The sequence below is a fragment of the Anguilla rostrata genome, chromosome 11 (genome assembly GCF_018555375.3).
Source record: "Anguilla rostrata isolate EN2019 chromosome 11, ASM1855537v3, whole genome shotgun sequence".
In the NCBI taxonomy this organism is placed as follows: Eukaryota; Metazoa; Chordata; class Actinopteri; order Anguilliformes; family Anguillidae; genus Anguilla; species Anguilla rostrata.
The window spans coordinates 5,343,970-5,366,751 of NC_057943.1; the positions used below are offsets into that span (position 1 = coordinate 5,343,970).

Genomic DNA, 22,782 nt, shown 5'->3' on the forward strand with positions numbered 1-22,782 from the left:
TGTGTGTGTGTGTGTGCCTTATGTTTGTGTGTGTGTGTGTGTGTACGCATGCATGCGTGTGTGTGTGTGCCTTATGTTTGTGTGTGTGTGTATGTATGCATGTGTGTGTGTGTGTGACTGTGTGGTGGTGCGTGCGTGTTTTGTGTGTGTTGCTTATGTCGCATGTGCTGTGTGTGTGTGTGTGTGTGTGTGAAATCTCTTATGTACTAAGGAGTCCTGTGGTGCGTGCAGTCCGGGGAGAGAGCAGAAGGAAGTGTGATGTTGAGTGCGGAGAAGGAGAGAGTGGGAGTGTGATCAGTGTGATAGGACTTCCTGTCATTTAGCTGGTGAATCACGCACATTTGTAGTAATGAGCAGTGTCTGAGGAGAAGCTGGGAGCTGACTGTTGTTATTGCTGTCGGGTTTGAGAAGCTCCCCCACTTCTCCCAAAACTCTGGGATCACCACATCTCCACATCGTCCCTCCCACCTCCACATCTCACCTCCTCAGTATCGGTATTACATAAAAGTGGCGTCTTGATGAATATGGAATAATAATGCTGTGGAAACAGCGTTTTTTTTGGAAGTTATTCTAATGCGTGTGCGATGCTGTGAAGAATAGTTAATTTCGTGTTCACAGTAACAAGTATTCTCGTGAAACTGCACCTGTGTGTTGTGTGAGGCAACGTTTGGGGAGCTCATGCAGTACATATATGAGACTTAATACATCACTCTGCTTATTTACATTTTGCTTATGTAACAATCATTATTATTATTATTGATTTTGACAAAAACGGTGATTAAATACATAAGAGAACATTTTCAACATATCGTTACTTATTGCAATAGGACTGAGAACTCATAGGTGTCATAATTGAACTTTTGAAGGTAAAAAGGAAGGAAGGAAATCTTGTTCATTCAAAGGCCTTATATTGAAACACCAGTAACATCAGAGGTGTATCACAGGCCACATCTCCCGTCCAATCAGGATCCACGACAAGCCCTGCCTAGCGACGGCAGCGTCGTAAAAGTTACCTTTTACGCCCCAAAGTACCTACCATCAGACGGTATCACCTAATAACCTTTCGATATTACATAAAAAAGCCTCCTACATGTGCAACGCCATTCAAAAATGTGTGATATAATGAATTGTGTGAGTCCTGTCATCCTTCATTGTTGCAGTGGGAGGCCTTGGAAACAGGACGGTTAAGCTTTTAAGTAGCTTAATCGTAGCCATATTTTCTGAGCGCGAGCACAAAAAAAACGGATCCAAAATAATCTGTTAATGGGTTTCGGGGTGTAAAATCCTGAAAAGTCTTAGGGTGCCGTAAGCCAGCCATCTCTCGGAAAAAAAGCAATCTTTCCTTATTTGGGCGAAATCTTTTATGCGGTGGCTTTGAGTCGAACGCCCGCCCCCGCGTTCGTGTTTCCCGCCACCTGTCGCGCAGGTCATACCTGATTGAAACAATGCCACGATGGCGAGATGAATTATGAATATGAATTACGAATAGCGGGTATCGGCTGCGGCGGCGGGCTCTTTATTTAAGCCTGGAGTGGCTTCGTCCGCAATCCCGCAATCAAAAAGACGGCGCCGCACCTTCCTTGTAATTGCGAGTCGCGCTTGAAACGCGTCGCTGTTTCTCGCGCGATTACCATTTTTTTTTAAAGAAAAGAAATCAAATTCAGCCTTTAAATTGCTCCTTTGCGCGTAGTAGGTGTTTTGACAAAAAGAAAAAGTGTAAATGCATGTCTTAGCAGATTGCATTATAATGTTTGAGTAAGGCTCATTGTAGATTGACCTTGCTAAGCTGTAGCGGAGCATTAAAAATTATGTTCCTACAATATCACTTGGAATGTGGTTTATGCAGTATAGCAGCACAGAATTATAAATAGAACTCTTCAACATAGAATTATATCACTGTGTTCTGATGACAGTTGGAAAGTCTAAACATTATCAGATATTAACAGTTACTTACTTTATTCTCACATTCATGTCTGCGTGTAACATGACCAGAATGCAAAAATATTCTGTTGTGTTAAAAAAATCTTATCGGTAAATTTGCTAGAGAGAAAGCTGAAAAAAAAAAAAACCTGTTAGAACATTCCGGCATTCTTCATCGCACCACGCATATTTCACAGGTGGGTTAGCGCTGTTGACGCTACGCCAGGTGCGATCCATAAGCACAACTCCCTGCAGCACTGCACTCCGCGTTCCCAGCTATGAAGGGACTTCAAATGCTCTGATCGAAAAAGAGAGAACAGCGGAGCAGGTACACTGCAGTTTATTCACAGCCAAGCCGAGCCGAGCCAAGCCGAGGGGCTCTTTGAACTTCCTCTAATCTCTTAATGAACACGTCAATGCTTTTTCCCTCCATGTAGATGAGGTGTCGCCCCGAGGACTTTTCTCTGCGGGCGTTAGAGAAGGCACCTATTAGCTCGGCGGGGTCCTTGGGGAGCGTCACAATCTTGGCCTGTGACATCATTGACGGAACGGGAGCCCCCGAGCCGGGGGCACAGGTGACCCGGGGCACAGGTGACCCGGGGCTGCGTCTCCGATGGCCGCGGTGGCTCCTGCTCGCCGCGCTGTTTTTAATGGGCTTTATTGACTCCGCGGTTTGGCTGTAATTGCCCTAAATCGGCCACGTTTTCCAGGTGGATCCTGTGATTGATGGTTTGGGGGGGAAAGAGAGAGGGAGAGACCTTAGCGAACCCCAATCTCCCCTCCCCTTCCTTAGTTCTTCGGTTACACTTTTCCCCGAAAACTGGTACAGGCACGGACGTTCACCCGTCCCGTCCTGAACGTACAGCGTTCCTCCACCTCTGAAGGGGGTGTGGTGGGTGGGGGGATGGGGGGGGGGGCACGACTCCTGTGCGGCCTGCTGTCCCCACTGCCATGTGCTAACGGTACGCTCTGTGTATCCGCGCGGTTACTGGTTGAGAGGGAGAAGGAGGCCTGCCCTACTGTCCTGCTCCCAAACACAATAAGAGACTGTTTGAGCCGAGGGTTTTATTCTGGGGGGGGGGGCTGGGGGGGGGGAGGGGGGGGCGCTCTGCAGAAGCAATATAACGCAGACAGGATGATGAAAAACGAGTCGGGAGAACCGCTTCGCATCGAGAAGCATCTTTGGCTGTTTGAGATTTGGGGGGGGGGAGGGGCGTGGGGCCATCTCTGGTCACGTCCATCACTGTTAGCGGCGACTAAATGTCTGACACTGAGGAGCGCCCGCGGGCCTTTTGAGATCCCTTGCCCTTCATCTCACCCCCCACCCTCTCCCCCAACCCCCTCTCTATTTTTATATCACAGTTATTTATTGAGTCCAAATCCATTTTGGTTGTTTAGCTAGACTGATTTGACCTTTAGTCGCCGGGTTTACAGAATCAAAGGACTCCTTTGGTTCATGTGTGTGGGGGAGGGGGGGCGGGGGTTAGCAGCACACAGCCTTGTATCCTGTTACACTCAGCACTATAAAAATGCTGAGTGGTTGAGCCCCCGGGCAGAGGAGTTACCGTGGTAAAATAATCTGCGTCAAATTGACTCTGATGGAGTGCTTTTTACGTAGAGTAGAGTACAGATGGAGAGCACATCTGATCTCTCACGGAATCGCGTGAAGTCCGTGTGTTCTGAGGTAAATTGATCCATTCGTTTTAGAGTGGCGAGAAAGAGTGGTGTTGAAACCGAGGTACGTGTAACGCATGCGTTAAATTACATTATTTCTTAATTAGGTGACATTATCTTTTAATCAAATGTTAGACATTGATTCGTGTTTGATATTGCATCAGTTTTTTCAATCAAATGTAAATATGTATGGATGCTGTGTAGTTTAATTATGACATACTGTAAACAGGTTAGAAAAATACTGAAAACAGTTTAAATCCATATTTGTGTAGGCTTGCACCCTGTATTGTAAGTGCAGCTTACTATACTTTTTAATTATAATATGCATTTAAATAACTAAGGAACTAAGGTGTGGTGGTTGACTGTTATTAATCCCATTCTCATTATCACAGAACTGAAAAAAATTGTGTCTAAATTCATTAAAATTCAGCGTTTAAAAAATAGCCACCTCCATGCAAGTTTAATTTAGTTTAATAACAGGCATGTGACACGCTTGCCTGAGTGCTCTCTATTTGCATGTTAATTGTTTGCGTAGGTGAGGTGTAAGTCTTATGTTTGTTTGATGCAGTCATTAGTGCATCATTATCAGAGATCAAAGACAGCCTACCATCAAAACAATCCCCAACCGTACATCATCTTGCCAGCCCTAAATAAAAATTGTGTATTTACAGCATGATCAAATTAACAAAATTAGAAGCTTGGATATGAGGAGATGGAAAGCGCTACCTAGTGTCGCTAATTTCAGTAACTAGATGCCAAACAGTGTATTGCGTTTGTGTGCTTGCATGTGTGTGTGGGTGCACCTGTGTGTGTGCATGTGTGTGTGTGTGTGTGTGTGTGCGTGCGTGCATGTGTGTGTGTACATGTGTGTGTGTGTGTGTGTGTGTGTGCGTGCTTGCATGTGTGTGTGCGCATATGTGTGTGTGTGTGTGTACGCGTGCGTGCTTACATGTGTGTGTGTGTGTGTGTGTACGCGTGCGTGCGTGCGTGTGTGTGTGTGTGTGTGTGTGTGTCCATGTGCTTGAAAGCTCACAGGTGTGAGTAAATAGAAACTGGCAGTTATCCTGGTAGCAGTGTTATGATCATGTTCCCCCTGAACTCTGGGGAATAAGACTTCAGCTCTCCTTGCGTTTAAAGAATGTATTTTAAAACATTTTTTAAAATGTTCTATATTGAATAATAATTTGTTTGGTTTTTCCACCACAAAAAAAAAGGGCTTAATAGCATCTCTACGCCTTTGCCCTTATTGGGAATGGCAAAAATCTATGAATATGCAAGTTAACAACGCTTGCTGCTGTGGTCCCAGGGTACACAGCAGACACGGCATCCGGATTCAAAATCAATATCTGCGCAAAACCCGTCGATTTCTGCGTGAGGTCCTGGAAGCAGTCGTCAGTAAAATGTGCGCTACAAACACGGATTCCCTCCGTGTTTGCTGCCAGGTGTGCTGTCAGGTACACCCGCAAGATTTTTATTTTAAAAATTCCACCCGTTTTTGTTTTCGAATGGGCTCCTTTGGTAACAGTTGGGACAAATTTCCTGCCTTGGGGTTGCGTCTTAAATCTGTGGAGTACTGCGCTCTTGTAATCTGTAATCTGTAATCTGTCTTTGCATAGTGGACCATGATAGGTTCGACATATTTGTGACATCACAGATTGTACAGGTTTCCAACTCAGATTTCAGGGAGGAACGGAGAAGCACTGCCTTCACAGTGGATGAATGCGAAAAAATCGATCTGTATTTTGAAATTCATGTTTTCGAGAGGATTTTGTCATTTAAAAAAACATGTTTTTGAGTGGAGGGGGTCTTTAAACATTAAATCATAACCTACGGCATCCTTCTCAACATTGCCTGGAGCTGGGCCAGGAGCATGCTCTGATCCCCCACCCTCTCCCCAGTGCCCAGTGCATGCTGGGACACACATTTGCGCAGGTCTGCACATACAGTGAGTGTGTGTACCTGGGAGCTGGGCCAGGAGCATGCTCCGATCCCCCCCACTCCCCAGTGCATGCTGGGACACACGTCTGCACATATGGTGCATGTGTAACTGGGACCAGCACCAGGAGCATGCTCCGGTCCCCCACCCTCTCCCCAGTGTCCAGTGCATGCTGGGACACACTTCTGCGCAGGTCTGCGCATAGAGTGAGTGTGTACCTGGGAGCTGGGCCAGGAGCATGCTCCGATCCCACCCTCTCCCCAGTGCATGCTGGGACACACGTCTGCACATATGGTGCGTGTGTAACTGGGACCAGCGCCAGGAGCATGCTCTGATCCCCCAGTGTCCAGTGCATGCTGGGACACACGTCTGCGCAGGTCTGCTCACACGTGACACGTGTAACACACGTCCGGCTGCGTGTGGACTCTGACTCAGCGCTCACTGATGAAGACGGATGGGACAGAGAAGAGTGGCTGTGAGCTGTGCTATAATTAAACTTCCTGTGTTTGTTCCCTCTCCTCCCAAACCAAACTGACGTCAGCCATGTCCCTTATATCTGGCCCCGGTGAAAGTGTTTTGTGTACTTTATGCATTTAAAAAAATAAAAAATTAAATAGATATCTCATATGTCAAAAGCATCCAGGGGTATACTGTGTGATGACTAAACAACTAAGCTTGTGTGATGAACAAACATCTCTCCCTCTCTCTCTCCTTTTCCCTCTTTCTCTCTCTCTCTCTCTGTTTATCCCAGTTATCTGATTCTGCCATTTTGCTCTTTATTTCATTATTTCTTATTTTAGTCTCTGCCCGTGTTGTCCCGCTGTCCCCCTCTCTTTTCCGATGTTACCGAAGCTGTCCTCTCCACAGTCGCTTGCGCAACTTTCTCCGTTGAAGTGCTTCCATTGCCTTCCTTTTGAACTGCCGTTGTTAGTTTATTCATGCTGGGGGTTTTTCTCTCTTTTTTTTCGTGCTGAAAGAGCGTGTTGAAAGATGAGTGGTGTGCCTGAGAGGATCAGACCCGGAACGATGAACACTTCCATTATTCCCGCCAAATTTGCGAGACGCGGCGCGGCGCGGAGCGGAGAAAATGGCGCCTCGCTTGGAGCGCTGCTACCGCCATTAACTCCTTTTGGAAAAATAGAGGGGGGAGTTTTTTGTCTAAAATTTTGAAAAAACTGTTACAGAAAGCGGTTAAAAACGGTCCCGTCTTGAGCGTTTGACGTTAGCACACCGTCACCATGCCGACTGCTGGCCCTGGCCTATGAGGGGCCCGAAGCAGGGTTTGATTCGTGGGGCAATAAGAGCTCATATGGGGCAGTCTGAGCTCGTATGGGGCAATATGAGCTCATATGGGGCAATATGAGCTTGTATGGGGCAATATGAGCTCGTATGGGTCAATATGAGTTCATATGGGGCAATATGAGCTCATATGGGGCAATATGAGCTCATATGGGGCAGTATGAGCTCATATGGGGCAATAAATAGCTCGTATGGGGCAATATGAGCTTGTATGGGGCAATATGAGCTCATATGGGGCAATATGAGCTCATATGGGGCAATAAGAGCTCATATGGGGCAATATGAGCTCATATGGGGCAGTATGAGCTCGTATGGGGCAATATGAGCTCTTACGGTGCAATATGAGCTTGTATTTTTGTTTTTATTTTCTAATTTTCTCTATTCCTTAAGCCACATCAGGTCTTATTTGGGAGCGATCGAAGTGTCCTTTTAAAACATGCATGCAGTTGAGTTCTGCCTGCCTCCTGCATTAACGGCACCGAACAGCTGGAGCGCAGAGGTAATTTGAACTAATTAAGTAGACCGGAGTCAGTTAATGAATTACACGGCGGCAGACTCCGCTGTGGGTATCTCGGGAAGGCTGGGGCAGGATCGCCCCGCTCACTCCCGTTTACGCCCCCCCCCCCCCCGCGCGGATTTTAACATCGCCCGGGTTGTCCCCCGAGCGCTCGCCTCTCCCGATGGCCGCGGGGCGCTCCGCGTCCGCCACCCTGTTTGTCAACAGAAATGGCCGCCGTCCTCCCTCTCTACCGGCACACCTGCCCCGACGAGGATCTGCTCGACTCGTTAGCCTTTTAATTAGCGGGGGGGCGTTTAATAGTGCTTCCCACACCTGCGGTGTCAGCGGTTCCTACGGAGCCAATCAATACCCAGGGAGAGCGAGAGAGAGCGCGAGCGAGAGAGAGAGAGAGAGAGAGAGAGAGAGAGAGAGAGAGAGAGCGCGTCTGGAAGAACACCAACGCGCACCAAACAGCCGCCTGGTGTAAATAGCCCTTAAAATATAATGTAAGCTATTTACAATAATAAAGCCGGAAACTGGTGTGCTAATTTCTACCTTTTTCTTCTGTTTTTTTTCCACTTGTAATATATAATATATAAACTGTAAAAAAACAAAAACAAATGTAGTCTTGGAATTCCACTCACAGAAGGCCAGAATGTTCTCAGCAAAACGAAAAATACAAAAACAAAATGAAATCAGGGAGACGGGGTCCTGTTTGGAGGATTCTGTCGTCTGTTCATATTCTGGCCCTGTTGTTGTTGTTTTTTTTTTGTTTGTTTTTTTCGTTTAGCGATGCAGCGCGAGCACTTAGCATTTAGATGACACTGCGGCGGGGCGAGGGCTCCCGAGCGCTCCTCGGATACCGCCAACGCGCCGGGGCACGCTGACGGGCGGGTGGAGGTACGGAGGGGCGGGGCGGGGCGGGGGCCAGCAGGGGGGCATGCTGGGAACGACATTGCACGGCTCAGACGCACCCTCGTCTCGCCGCCTCATTGAGCGACCGAACAACCCGTTCGTTCGCTAATCGCCCCAGTCGTTATCTCTTCTAAGTACGTTTGATTCCAGCGGTCTGGAGGACTTGGTTGGTTGTGGTTGTTGTAGTTTTTCTCCTGCGGTTCCCAGTGGACAGTAGGGTTGTTCGGCGGTGGCGTTTGGTCGTTGAATTGCTGCGGTAGAGCTGGTTACTCCGACTGGTGCTGTGTGCGGTAGCGCCGCTCTAGTTGGGGTCGTACAGTAGTAACGGTGACTTTAGGGTTCCTGTGACTGTCCCGGTCAAACGGAAGTCGAATCGTTACCGCTTACGATATGGTGGTCTTGTGGTGGAAGTGGCAGCAGTCGGTTGAGTAGTTTTGTAGTTAGGGGTGGCTGTACGATGTACGATATTGACCAGTCAACCACACGATATATATATACTTGTGTTGGTTGACTGGTCAATAAATCGCGGGCGTTTTAATTTGCTTTTGACCGTACGGGTGCGGTATGTTCTCGCTGTTGAATATTAACAGGCGGTGAAGAGGAACGCTCACAAAGCAGCGGTTTTAAATTTGTCGAGCGGAAGGCGGTGCTGTAGGACGGTTCTGGTTCTGGCGGAGGATGGTTCTGGTTCTGGCGGAGATTGGTTCTGGTTCTGGCGGCGTTTGGTTCTGGTTCTGGCAGCGGCTGGTTCTGGTTCTGGCGGCGGTTGGTTCTGGTTCTGGCAGAGGTTGGTTCTGGTTCTGGCAGCAGTTGGTTCTGGTTCTGGCAGCGGCTGGTTCTGGTTCTGGCAGAGGTTGGTTCTGGTTCTGGCGGAGGATGGTTCTGGTTCTGGCAGCAGTTGGTTCTGGTTCTGGCAGCGGTTGGTTCTGGTTCTGGCGGCGGCTGGTTCTGGTTCTGGCGGCAGACGGTTCTGGTTCTGGCGGCAGATGGTTCTAGGTTCTGGCAGCGGCTGGTTCTGGTTCTGGCGGAGCTCTTTGTGTTGCCGGAGTTGTGCCCCTGCGATGCCGGAGTTCCGCTTTGCCGACGGGGTGGAGCTGGCGTTTTGGGCTTCCCGCCATTCTGCCAGAGGGGCGACGCGGGGGGCCTTGGCCAAGGAGAGAGAGAGAGAGAGAGAGAGGAGAGCGAGAGAGAGTGTGAGAGATTTTGATGAGAGAGAAAGGAGATTGAGAGAGAGAGAGGGGACAGGGAAAGAGCTAGAGGAGAGTGAGAGAGAGCAAATGCGAGAGAGAAAGAACAAGAGAGAGGACAGTAAGACAGAGCTAGAGGAGAGTGAGAGAGAGAGAGACAGGAGAACGAGAGAGCTAGAGTGAGAGAGAGAGTGAATGTGCGAGAGAGAGAAAGAGAGCATGTGTTCAGAAGTGGTCGGTGCGCTGCTGTGATGGCTGTCGCTGGTCTTGCTGTGCTCTTCGTTGCTCATCTGAGCTCGTCGTTGGGCTGTACTAATATTCTCTGTGTGAGTTCAGCCTGTGGCGAGGGGGGGTGGCTTTCTCCCACTCTGGTTAAGTAAATTACAAAATAAAGACCTTGGATAAAATGACCTTCAGTCTTTTTTTACTTAGGCTTGCTCCTGTGGGGGTTTAGGCTAGGGCTGTCTGTAAAGCGTATTGTGACAACTGTTGTAAAATACGCTATATAAATAAAATTTTATTGATTGATTGATTTTACTTTCACGTCTTTTCATTTTCATCAAATTGAGAGTGTTACCATCTGTGCTCAGAGTGGGCATACTGTGTGAATATGGTCTAATGAGCCACACGGTCTGCTCTGATTGGACAGTGCTGCCGTGTGTGTGTGTGTGTGTGTGTGTTTCTCCGCCTCTGACTTGTTGTGTTTTTGCTTCCAGCCTTTGCCCAAGGAGCCGTCTTAAAGTACACAGGAACCAAGGGGAGGTGAGCGCACTTCATTATGTCTTCTCTTTACAGCGCTATTTCTGGAGCCTGCGTCTTCTGTGCTGTGCTGTGTCTGTACCCTGCCATCGCTACAGTATCCACACTCTTTAATCTGTGGGTGAGGGTGCAGGTTTCTGTTTTAGCCCAACACTAAAACACCTGATTGTACCTGATCGAAGACCCTGATTAGTTAATTCGTTGAGACAGGTGTCTTAGTGCTGGGCTAAAACAAAGACCTGCACCCACACCGGCCATTTTTTGGATAAGATTGTGTCCCCCCCCCTGGTGTACACTGTCCCTGCATTCTGGTGTATCATGTCCTGTAGGACACGGTAGCCTCTGAAGGGAGTTAGTCGTGTTCTCAGGATAAACAACAGAGTCTGCAGGCATTCGCAGTACCATCACTGTCCCTTTCAAAAAGTCACCCCCTGCCCCCCCCCCCCCCCAAACAAGTGGCTGAGAAATCGTACCGCTATGATCATTTACCAGGCCCATTTTCAGCTGCTCTGCTTGATTAGGCCTGGGTCTGGAGCCGGCTTGCCTGACTGGCAGTGGGTTGTGGAGGGGGGGGGGGGGGGGGTTAAAACGGGATTAGCGGGTGATTGGGGCGCGCGTGAAGCCGAGCGGGGGGGAGACGGCGTCTCGGAAAGCGGCGCTGGGGAAACTTAAAAAACCCGCGGCGGGCGAGGGTGGGGGGGCATTCCCATCGCTGTCCCAGTCCCTGACCCCGTCCCCCCCCGTCCCAGTGCTACACCCCCCAGTTTCAAGCCAGGGTCGTGATGATGTAGTGAATGAATGCACTTTTACTGCAGAAATATGAGACCCTTAAAGACATTAGAGTGTCACTTTGTCAGCGTGTCGTTGCCTGGCCAAATTGTACACCTTTGGGGGAAAAAAACTTCTTCAGCTTCTTAAGTTGTCGGCTTGGGACACTTCTGGTACCTAACCGGTGTCGTGTTTATTTATTTCCAAAAAAATAATAACACTGCGCCATCTTTGCCGGGAATTCCCAAGTGGGAACTCTGTAGGCTGTGTTGTCCTTTTTCGGTCTCAAAAACTTGAAATGCAACCGATTATTGCGTTCTTTGCTACCTGGAAGGGGAGCGACACTTTGTTGGCTCATAGAGGCGAATGCGATGAGAGTCCATCATCTTTGGAGGGAGTCGTTCAGAAGCTCCTCAATTCTGGCCCCTGTTATAGCTGATGACGGAGCGAAGTGCTCGGGGCTGGGTGGGGTGGGGGGGGGGCAGGGCATCGGAATCTCGGAATGTGCCTGCCCATGACTCACCGGGAATCTTCCAAAGATTGATTTCTACCCCTGCCCCATGGAGAAAAGATGAATGAATCAGGGGCAATTACCAGGACAAGAAAGTATGGGGGAGTTGGGGGGGGGGGGGGACTCATAAATATTTATTTGCAGGAGCTTCAAATTTATGAAATTCTGTTCTGATTTGCAAAATCACATTTAGGCCTATTAAAGATTCATACGGCCAGTTTAGAGTGTCAGCTTTGCTAATTCTCATTGTGAATCATTTATGGGGGAAATGGGCTGATATGTACAGATTCTGCCAAATTTACAAATCTGAGACATAAATACCCCCGAAGTGGACGAGGGCCTGACGAAACGCGTCGTTCGCTCTTTCTCTTGGGCGCGAGGTGCATCGATACAAGAATGAAGAATGAAGTTTGCTCTCGTTTCTTTGCACATTATAATGACATCAGCGGAAGAATAATTTATTTTTGCTTCTAGTTGTGTGCGGCGAACAACTCTATATTAGATTGTGTGGTGTCTGTGTGTGTTTGTGTATATATATATATACAGAGAGAGAGAGAAAGAGTGCTTGTGTCCAGTGTACAACTATATTTGATTGTGGTGTGTGTGTGTGTGTGTGTGTATATATATGTATATATAGAGAGAGCGAGAGAAAGAGAGAGGCAGAGAGAAAGAGACATAACAATCCCTTGTACTAAAACCCCTGCCATTGTAGGAACGTTGAGTTATGAGCTGCAGCTCAAAAAAAAAAAAACTAAACGAATGCGCCGAAAAGGCAGGCGGGAAGGCCCCCTTTTCAAACGGGACCCAAATCGACGTCGTACATCACGCGCGATCACGAGCGCGCCGCGTTGGGGCCACACGCCCACTTCCTTCCTGGGCTTGCATCATCGTCCGCACCCGCTCGGAGTGGAGTGGAGTGGAGTGTGTGTGCTAAATATAGAGCGACTCCTCCGCCACCCGCCGCCCCGTTTATACGTGGGCCCATCGCCGACTCTCCTTGCCGGAGGTCTCTCACTTAGAGAGAGAGAGAGAGTGAATATATATTTTTCATATTTGATTTTGCATTTAAGCATAAAACCCTTTTTTATCCCCTGATTCGCTCATACGTTGCTGTTGTGGGTCCTTGGTGTGAGCTCTAACACAAGAGGGATCCTCTTGAGGGATCCACTCAGTCTCTGTGCACTGCGGTAACGTGTGAGAGAAGATGAACGACCATGTGTGAACGTGTGCTTCATACACTATTAGTATACACACACGCGCACATGCACACACCCACACACACACTCACACACAGACAGACACACACACACACCGACTCACCCACACACACACACAGACACACACACACACGCATGGACACACACACAGACACACATACACACACACGTGTACATGCACACACCCACAGACACACACGCTCACACACACACACTCACACACACACACACACACGCATGGACACACACAGACACATACACACACACATGCACATGTACACACCCACACACACAGACACACACACACACGCGCTCACACACACACAGACACACACACGCTCACACACACACAGACACACACACACACGCTCACACACACACACACACACCGACTCACCCACACACACACACACGCTGAAGGGAAAATCTGCTCGGCTTTCTCGCCGTTCTCAGTTTCTCCTCTGTGAGCGATGAGGTACGAGGCTCTCCGCAGCTACGCTATAAAGGCTAGCGGGCAGCGCGGGCCTCGGGCAGCCTGAGCAGGTTAGCGCTATAGCAGCGTGCGTAGCGCTGTCTGACGTCTCCCCGCTCCCGCGGCGCTCGGCTCAGCGGGGGCTCGCCCTTGTGTTGAACAGCGGTAATGTCCCAGCAGCGCGTTAGCCTCACACGGGCTCGATGGAGCAGCCCATTAGCATTACACGGGCTCAATGGAGCAGCCCGTTAGCCTCACACGGGCTCAATGGAGCAGCCCGTTAGCCTCACACAGTCTCAATGGAGCAGCGCGTTAGCCTCACACGGGCTCAATGGAGCAGCGCGTTAGCCTCACACAGGCTCAGTGGAGCAGCCCGTTAGCCTCACACGGGCTCAATGGAGCAGCCCGTTAGCCTCACACAGTCTCAATGGAGCAGCGCGTTAGCCTCACACGGGCTCAATGGAGCAGCGCGTTAGCCTCACACAGGCTCAGTGGAGCAGCCCGTTAGCCTCACACGGGCTGAATGGAGCAGCCCGTTAGCCTCACACAGGCTCAATGGAGCAGCCCGTTAGCCTCACACAGGCTCAGTGGAGCAGCCTGTTAGCCTCACACGGGCTCAATGGAGCAGCCCATTAGCCTCACAGGCTCAATGGAGCAGCCCGTTAGCCTCAATGGAGCAGCCCGTTAGCCTCAAACGGGCTCAATGGAGCAGCTCGTTAGCCTCACACAGGCTCAATGGAGCAGCCCGTTAGCCTCACACGGGCTCAATGGAGCAGCCCGTTAGCCTCACACAGGCTCAATGGAGCAGCCCGTTAGCCTCACAGGCTCAATGGAGCAGCCCGTTAGCCTCAATGGAGCAGCCCGTTAGCCTCAAACGGGCTCAATGGAGCAGCTCGTTAGCCTCACACAGGCTCAATGGAGCAGCCCGTTAGCCTCACACGGGCTCAATGGAGCAGCCCGTTAGCCTCACACAGGCTCAATGGAGCAGCCCGTTAGCCTCACACAGGCTCAATGGAGTGTGCTGCTCTCCCAGTGAGAGGCCCTTTCACACAGAGCGGAGTGTGGTGCTTTTACACTGAGGGGCCCCTCAGACACAGAGCAGAGTGTGCTGCTGTTCCACTGAGGGGACCCTCAAATGCAAGGATTGGAGTGTTGTGACAAGCAGGAGACACTGACAACCAACCACCATCCCTTGAGCTCATACACACTCACACACACTCATCCTCCTTCCTCCTAACCCTTCTGCGAATACCACGCGTGCACCATGTGTGTTGTAGACCTGTCATGTCCCATTCCTATAAGATGGCCCACGGGTGGATATTTTATACATGGGGCGTGCAGTAACCCCTGGTCCGCCTGTCACACTGTCCCGCTATGGCAGGCCCTCGCCGGAGTGTTTGACAGCTTCACGTCGGTGCTCTGAAGCTCGGGTCATTGCATTCGCCTTCCCAAATTGCGACATTGCATATGAATGACTGCGCATTTGCATATTTTCGTTCCCAAAAAAAAAAAAAAAAAAAAAAAAATCAAATGCCATGTGTGGTTTTGTGTAAGAGTGGGCTGGCCGAGAAGGCTCGCTTTTCTGAAAAAAAAGTACAGACCCAAATTTTTTCGGAGGACGGGAGCAGTCTGGGTCTTTAGGGGCACAGTCCTCCCCCCGTATACTGCAGATCTTGGGCTAATTACACTGTGAACACGGTATCATCTCTCTCAGTTGACTTAGCATCGTTTGGGGTTGTGCTTGTTTCATGCAAAGCTACGTGTTGATCCCTTCTTGCCTGATGTTCCAAAAAAAAAAAAAAAAAGACAGAGAGAGAGAAAGAGAGAGAGAGAAGGCTTCTTTCTTAATCTCTCTTTTGGGAGCCCTTCTCGAGCTGTGTTCTGAAAGATTCATGCCGCAGCTCTCCCAAATGCAAAAAAAAAAAAAAAAAACGGTCTGCACTGTTGTCTTGCACGACAGAGGAAAAAAAGTCCGCTACGTTTCCAGATGAGAACAGGTATAAAACCAATATTGATGGCCGCGGGGTAAATATTTCACGACCACGGCTCGGTGCAGACGTGTAAATGCTGGAACTGTGCCGGAGAACTCGCTGGTCTTTTCTCCCAGATTGGTAAATGTTTCTCCTGTAATTAAAATGGCTGCCAAACAAGAAAGTGTTCTTGTTGTCATTGTTGTCTGTACAAAAGGTGTGTGTAAATTGTTGAAAGCAGGAATTCAGGGACGCTGGTTTTCATTCGACTGCAGCCTTAATTGTTAATTGTAGAGTAAAGGGTCTGAGGTCTACTCTAGGTGCCAATTAGTTGATTATTGACTGGTACAGTGCATCATTTACTGGACCGGAATGGCTCAGCGCATCTTCTCAAGGAGCGTCGGGCAAAATGGCGCCCGCTTTCCTGCATCCTTACAGACGGAGGAGGAAGAGGGAGGACAAAGACAAAGAAGAATAGGTTACGGGAGAGAGAGGGGTTACGGGAGAGGGAGAGAGAGAGAGGTTAAGGGACAGGGAGTGAGAGAGAGAGGGGGGGAGAGGGAGAAGTTAAGGGAGAGAGAGAGAGGTGAAGGGACAGGGAGTGAGAGAGAGAGGGGGGAGAGGGAGAAGTTAAGGGAGAGGGAGAGAAAGGGGGGGGAAAGAGGTTAAGAGAGAGAGAGAGGTTGAGGCAGAGGCAGAGAGAGGGAGAGAGGTAAAGAGACAGGGAGAGAGAGAGGGGGGGAGAAGGACAGGGAGAGAGAGAGAGAGAGAGAAGGAAGGAGAGAGGGTTGTGAGATGCTGCACTGCATTAGCCTCTCTTGGTATGCAGCCCCATGCTTTCTTCCTCTCCAGGAGCTGCATGCACAACAGCACACACTTACACACACACACGCACGTACACACACACACACACACACACACACACACGCACGTACACACACACACACACACACTCACACATGCGCATACACACAGACACACTCACATGCGCGTACACACACACACACACACACACTCACACATGCGCGCACACATACACATACACATACACACACACACAAACATACACATACATGCATACACACGCACGCACACACACACACACACACACACACATACATACACACGCCCTCCCGTCCTGCCTGGGGCCATACAGATTGGTGCAGACCCTCGCTGCCTTATCCTCACCCATCACCCCCCTCTCCTCCCCCCTTCTCCCCTCCCCTCCAGATGTACCATATCAGACCGGTGGCACACGACGGCTGTGACCGCTGTGACAGCTAGCAGTTAGCCAGCTCTGTGTCTGATTACACGCTGTGGCGCAGTGCTGTGTCTCTCTTAGCGCGTGTAAAATGTGATTTACTCAGCCGCGCAGCGGGAGGTCACCTGGTCTCCTCCGGTGTCTGTTTTACGCTGTGTGAGCCAATAAAACGACTGCGGTCACGTTCGTTATCCAATGAGAGGGACGCAATCCCCCCCGGTACGGGGAGTTTCATTAATGCATTTATGGGGTTTTATTCATCTACAACCAAAAGGGCTCGGGTTCATTACTCTTAGAGGTCATTAATCTCTGAAATGTGCTCTTTGAAACGCGGTACAGTTTACGTGCGTTTATTACGTGCAGAACATTGACATATGACTTCGAGATGCTTTTATTGGTCGACATAAGGATAAGCTATTTGGCCCGAGGGCAACACAGTCACACATGTGGAAGAGCGGAAATGCGCAGTTAGGGTATGACCGCCTTCCAGCTTCGAAGGCTCCTGCACTTGAGGCACAGTTATCATCATCACCCACTGTAAGACACAAATGAAATAATTGCGCTTTTAAAGCAAGGAAAATAATCGGCAAATTAATATATTGATTTATATAAATAGATAAAAGCCCTCCTGCTCCTCACCCTGTAATCCTTTTTAATCCTTTCTCCACTTGCAGGTTTCTTGGCAGCCATGGACTGAGGGGACCAGGAGCCATTCACCAAGCCAGCATCTGTATTTCCTTCATCCACAAATCCCACAATGCACCACTGCCTAGAGCGGAAACCTCCCACCTGACTCTGGCCGTCTTGTCGCTCCACCCATAGCCACGCCCACCCACCCACCGAGGGAACGAATCGCGTCGCAGCGTGACGAGGAGGTCTGCTGAACCCAAGGAGTACGCGGGATACGACTGGGATTACCGCCAGGAACACGAACCTTCGGGTGTCGCGGATCAACTACCCCCAACCCCCCCCAACCTCCCCACCCCCCCGGGTCTCGGTTTTGTGGTGGAAACTTGCCATGTGGTCACCACCCCCACCCACCTCTCCTGCTGTGTGATTCCGCAGTTTTGTTTTGTTCTTAAAAAGAAAGAAAGAAAGAAAGAAAGGCCCGTGGATGTGTTTTTTGGGGAAGAATAGGGGCTGAAGTGACTTGTGACTGCACTAGGCCCTGACCGACGCCTCCGCCTCCCTCGCACGTGTGTTTAAAAAAAAAAAAAAAGAGAAAAAGTTCTCAGAGCCGTTTTGGCTGTTTTCCACCTTCGGCTCCCGCGGAGGACAGACTGACTCTCTCTCTCACGGGACGAGACACGGCAAAAGACGGGCGAGCGGCAGAGAGGGCGTGTCTGTGAACTGTGACATCACTTGGGATTTGGGGGTGGGGGGACGGAGGAGGTGGTGGTGGTGGTGGTGGTGGGGGGGTAGGGGGTTTGGAAGGCAGCCATAAAGATCTCCTGGAAACTGGAACACTTGCGCGAGACCGTCACAAATCTCCGTGTGCGCGCGTGCTGACAGAAAAACAAACTCTGAGGCATCGAGATGGAGTGAGATAGCGATGGGTAGACTTCCCTCCTTCATTTACCCTCCTCCCACGCCCGCCCACAACACATACACCTTTTTGTTGTCTGTTAATTTAATTTCTATTTGATATTTTTTCTGTGTGTGTGTGGGTGTGTGTGTGCACAACGACAGCACACAGGTCTCTAATGAGTAAAAATCTGAGTCACCGTGAGCTAAACTGATCTCCTGCCATGACTACTTAACCTGCACAGGGCCCTGTTTCACCAAGCAGGATTACTGAGTTAGCTGGATAACTAAAACCCAGAACAGCTCTTTTTACTTCAGTCCACGTTCCAGATTTGGGGAGGGTTCTGGATTTTTCTCAGTGCAGTTATCCAGCTAACTCAGTAATCTTTCGTGAAAATGGGGGGCCCAGGAGTCCCATGTTTGACAACAATATCATGTTTACAGGTGGGCTTGTGTTTTGGGACATGGTCAAATTTGATGGTGAGCCTCGTCTCCTAGACATTGAGCTGGAAAATATTACTGAATTCATGTGAAATCTTTTTTTTTTTTTTTGGGGGGGGGGGGGAGACACAGATTAGTTAACTATACAAAATAAACAATACATTTTTGAATATATGGATATATTTATATTGAAAAATGTATAACATGTAAATTATGGTGAAAATGTCCATAGATTTTGTCATATTGATTAATCATATTTCAAATTATATTTTAAAATGTTTTGTTTGAAATTCTCTCTCTATATTTTGATATGATATGCATTAATACTGTGTACGTGTTCCACATAAGAAGTCCTGCTAGTTTTATAGTGATCGACATCTGTATTCCGTGTGGTTCCACATTAGAGGTGGGTGTTGCTGAGCCTAATTAGCTAAATTATTGATTTGGTCTTCGAAATGGAACATTTCACAGACAAACACACAAGGAGGATTCACGAGCAGGTAAATACGGTTCCGTGTTCCGCTGTAGTATATACCTGTCATGTTTGTGTCGATATCGGTTGTTCACATCACGTACGTGTTTATCTTACCTCTGCATTCGTGGAGGCCTCTGCAAATGTATGGGGTTTTTTTTTGTTGTTTGTTTTATCACCCGACCCTACCATCAACTGTTCTTGGAAAAGGATGACAACTCTCAAACATATTAAGGTTTTTGTGCAGAAATAAATTGCAATTACACGTACACACATACACGCACACACACATACACACACACACACACTCCACCACCACTACCACCACCACCTGCAATTCATATGAATGAAGAGAAAGAGCAAAAAGGGTGTAAATTTAAGGTTTCACCACGATTGGATATGGTTTCAATTCTTGAAGCAACCGTTTGATATTTGGCAGTATTACAAATGTTGCTATGATACTACCCAAAACAATCCAGTATATTTTTGTCTTTTTGCCGCGTGACATACGCTCAAATATGTTTCTTTCATGGATGTAGATTTCATGGCGACAGGAGACATCCCCCCCCTCCCAAATTTGGGTGAACATCAAATGGTCCCCCCTCCACCAAATATTATCATGTTGTATTTGGTGGTTTTGCTTGTGACCCCCCACCCACCCAAAGAAAATGTTCCTGCTTTTATGTCCTGTCACATTTTAGAACCTTCACATATCTGGTGCATCACTTGTTTTAGAACCTTCACATATCTGCTACATCACACATTTTAGAACTTCACAGATTGCATAGATTGTATGTCTCGATGTCCTCTCTTCCCCAACAACATTTTTGTTTGTTTGCTTTTTTCATTTGGAAAAAATCATGTATTTACACCCTTTGGTCATGTATTTATTGTATATTGATTTATCTGTAATATTTGTATTTCAGTGAGGCATCCACAAACACGTCTCGCGTGTACACGTGCATACACACTAGCGTACACACACACACACACACACACACACACACACACAGTTACAATCACACACAAACAAATAATTGGTTTTTGCACCCGGGGAAAAAAAATGCTTGTTAATGTTATACAACTTGTGCTAAAACAAGAGCATAACAGGCTTGTAAATAACAAGAAGTAAAAAAAAAAAAAAAGAAGAAGACAAGCAATGATTTTGTATGTTGTTTGGACATTGGCCAGTGCAGTACTCTGTGTATCTGGGGCTGTCTGCTGTGAGTTTAGTAAACACACTCATGCTGGTGGAGAAATAAAAGGTATAACTTTATTAAAATATACATTTACTACAACATCGGCTTCTGGACAGACTTTTTTTTTGGGGGGGGTGGGGATTTTTTTTTTGCTTGGTACGAAGTCTTCGGGTGGGAACAGTGAGAAAGAGAAGAAGAGCAAGGGGATGAAGATACACTTGCTAATCAAGTGCCAAGCATCTCCAGGACATTTGGGTCAAGCTTGTTTTTTTTTTTGGTTTTTTTTTCTTTTCTTGCAGTCATGTGATCAGGTGCTGCAGGTCAGCGACCCACACTGCATGGGAAAGCTGTGAACTTGCCCCTCACCCCCACCCACCGACCCCGACCCCCAGCCCCCACCCCCTGGAGAACTGGAAGCCAGCGAGCCCTACAGTGCAGAACGCCATGACAACGCTGTCAATTTGCATTTATGTTTTCGCTAATGGCGATAACATAAAAGGCCATTTACTGAATCATTTACCTTAGCGCCCTGCTAATGAGACGCCGGCGATGCCGCAGTGTTTAAATAGCGCCTCGTCGCTAAGGACGTCCAGGGGGGGTGGGGGACGGGGGGGGACGGGGGAGGGGGGGGGGGGAGAATGGAAGTCACCACTGGAGGCCAGGAAGAGAGGGAAGGATGCTCGTCTGTTCTGTGCTCTTTCTCCCAGTATGACATCTGTCTCTTTCTTTCCTTCTTGCTTTCTCTCACTTTCTCTCTTTTTCTCTCTCTCTTTCTCACACTCTGTCTCTCTCTTTCAAAATCTCTCTTCCCCTCTTTCTCTTTCTCTCCCTCCCTCTCTCTCTGTCTCTCCCTCTCTTACCCAATCTCTCTCCCACTCTCTCACTTTCTCTCTCCCTCCCCTCTCTCTTGCTCTCTCTCTTGTCCCCTCTGTCTCTCCCTCACTCTCTGTCCCACTCTCTCTCTTACCCTCTTCCTCTCTGTCTCTCGCTCTCTTCCCCTCTTTCTCTCTCTCTGTCTATCCCTCTCTCTCTCTCTCTCTCTCTCTCTCTCCCTCTCTCTCCGGAGTCCAGCTCTGCATTATTTATGCAGATGCAGCTCGACAGTGGAGTCGCGGGCCTTGCCGCTCGCCTTCTCTTCTCCTTGCTCCGGTGCCAAGTCCTTTTCTGCTTGAGGAGGCACACAGCACACACTGTCTCCGGGCTTAATTACTGTGCGCTCTGTCTGAAAAAAAGAAGAAGAAGGAGAAGAAAAATAATAATAATAGAGAAAAGTTCAGGCCTAAAAAAAACAGCGCCTGACCCAGCCGGCCCATTAGTCATGCTTAAGGTCCACCAGTCCGTTTTAATTGAGGGGAAAATCACAAAAGGGAACAATTTAGGCTAATGAAGTGAATGTTTAGCTTTAAAAAAAAAAAAACAGCCAATTGGCTATAGGCTAATAAGTATGCAGCCATGAGGCTTGCAAAATAAGCAGAGATAAAAGAAAAGGGGTGGGGGGGGTGTGAGGGGGGGGGTTGTCATTTTCAAAGACCAGCAGTGATTTTTCATTCTCAATGGGGCAGAAAACCCCCCCTGACTTGCATTTTAATTTTAATTTTTATGTTTTTTAAAATAAAGTCTGTTTTTTTGCTTGTGGCACATTACACTCATACTCAACATAACACCCTTTACCCAATCCCCCCCCCCCAATGCGCTTGGCCTTTTATCACCAAGTGCATTCATTTCAGCAGTCCAAGAGGACAGATCCAGGGGGACTCAGCTGTGCCCTGCCAGTAAGCTGGAGAGAGGACACGAATACCTGCCCCAGCCTTGAGCTCTCCTCCCCGGGTACTCAACGTCCTCCTGCTCGTCTCCTCAAAAAAAAGGCAACCTTCAGCTTCCAGGAGCCGGAGGAGTCTAAAGACAAGTGCAGCTATAAAAAAATAAACGCTGACTTTAATCTCAGAGAGAGACGAGGGGGGTGGGGGGTGGGGCTGGGGGGGTGGAGGGGGATGGGCAACGGTAGCGACATTCAAATACACGCGGATTGACGAGTGTCTCTTCGGTCCGATCACAGTTAGCTGGGGGCACCGACTGTTTGCAATGTGGGTTTCGTACACAGCTGCATGCTGTGAAGGCCTCTCCCCCCTTGGCTCCTGCTGTAATCTCACAACGTGCTCAAGCCTTTAACAAACATATGATTAGAGTGTTCTTACTGTAACTGAACATTCTAATGCTGATGTAACAATCGCCGCTGGTAAATTGAATGCACTGGGGTTCTAGAACATGGAATTTAAAAAAGAAAAGAAAAAACCTTACTCTTCAAAGGGTTAAGGATGGTGCAGTTGAAGGGCCAGGAAACACTAATTGACCTTCAGCAGTGCGGTCTGCTGACACGATTTCCCTGTAGCACATTGTGACCTGGGCAGTGAAGGTCACTCACACCTTTGCGAAACAGGTAATTAGAGAGTCTTTTGCCCGAGTACATTTTGTTGTTTATTGCATGCTGCTTATTTCCGCTAGGAAATGTGTTGCTTTTGAACTGTGTAGCATCCTGCTAATTCGATTTTTTTTTTTTTTTTTTTGAAACTGGAAGAGAAATGCTCTGGTTTTCTTCAGCACAACAACCCTCGAAACTCAGGCACAGCAACGTGGAATAATTTCCAGCGATGGAATTATATATTTTTTTTTTTTCGATTTCAGAAACGATTCGTCTCATTCTCGCCGTCGCACTCCATCGTAAAAAAACAAAATAAAAAAAACGATATTCTCTCTTATT

General features: G+C 48.4%; 1 protein-coding gene and 1 long non-coding RNA gene across 6 annotated transcripts in view; one reads left to right on the forward strand and one right to left on the reverse strand.

Annotated features, from left to right (window-relative positions):
• tafa5l (TAFA chemokine like family member 5, like) overlaps nt 1-17,494 on the forward strand; it is a 62,835-nt gene extending 45,341 nt beyond the window's left edge. For all 5 annotated transcript variants that reach the window (XM_064300630.1, XM_064300626.1, XM_064300627.1 and 2 more), the window contains exons 5-6: nt 10,147-10,192; nt 17,063-17,494. In XM_064300630.1, the coding sequence (XP_064156700.1) occupies nt 10,147-10,170 (24 nt within the window). In that variant the 3' untranslated portion in view covers nt 10,171-10,192; nt 17,063-17,494. The remainder of the gene's footprint in view (nt 1-10,146; nt 10,193-17,062) is intronic.
• A 2,579-nt stretch (nt 17,495-20,073) lies between these two features.
• LOC135235293 (uncharacterized) lies at nt 20,074-21,952 on the reverse strand. Its single transcript, XR_010324338.1, has 2 exons — nt 21,823-21,952; nt 20,074-21,246 (listed from the first exon to the last, which is right to left on the reverse strand). It is a non-coding gene; the product is annotated as an uncharacterized LOC135235293 (long non-coding RNA).
• Between the last annotated feature and the right edge of the window lie 830 nt (nt 21,953-22,782).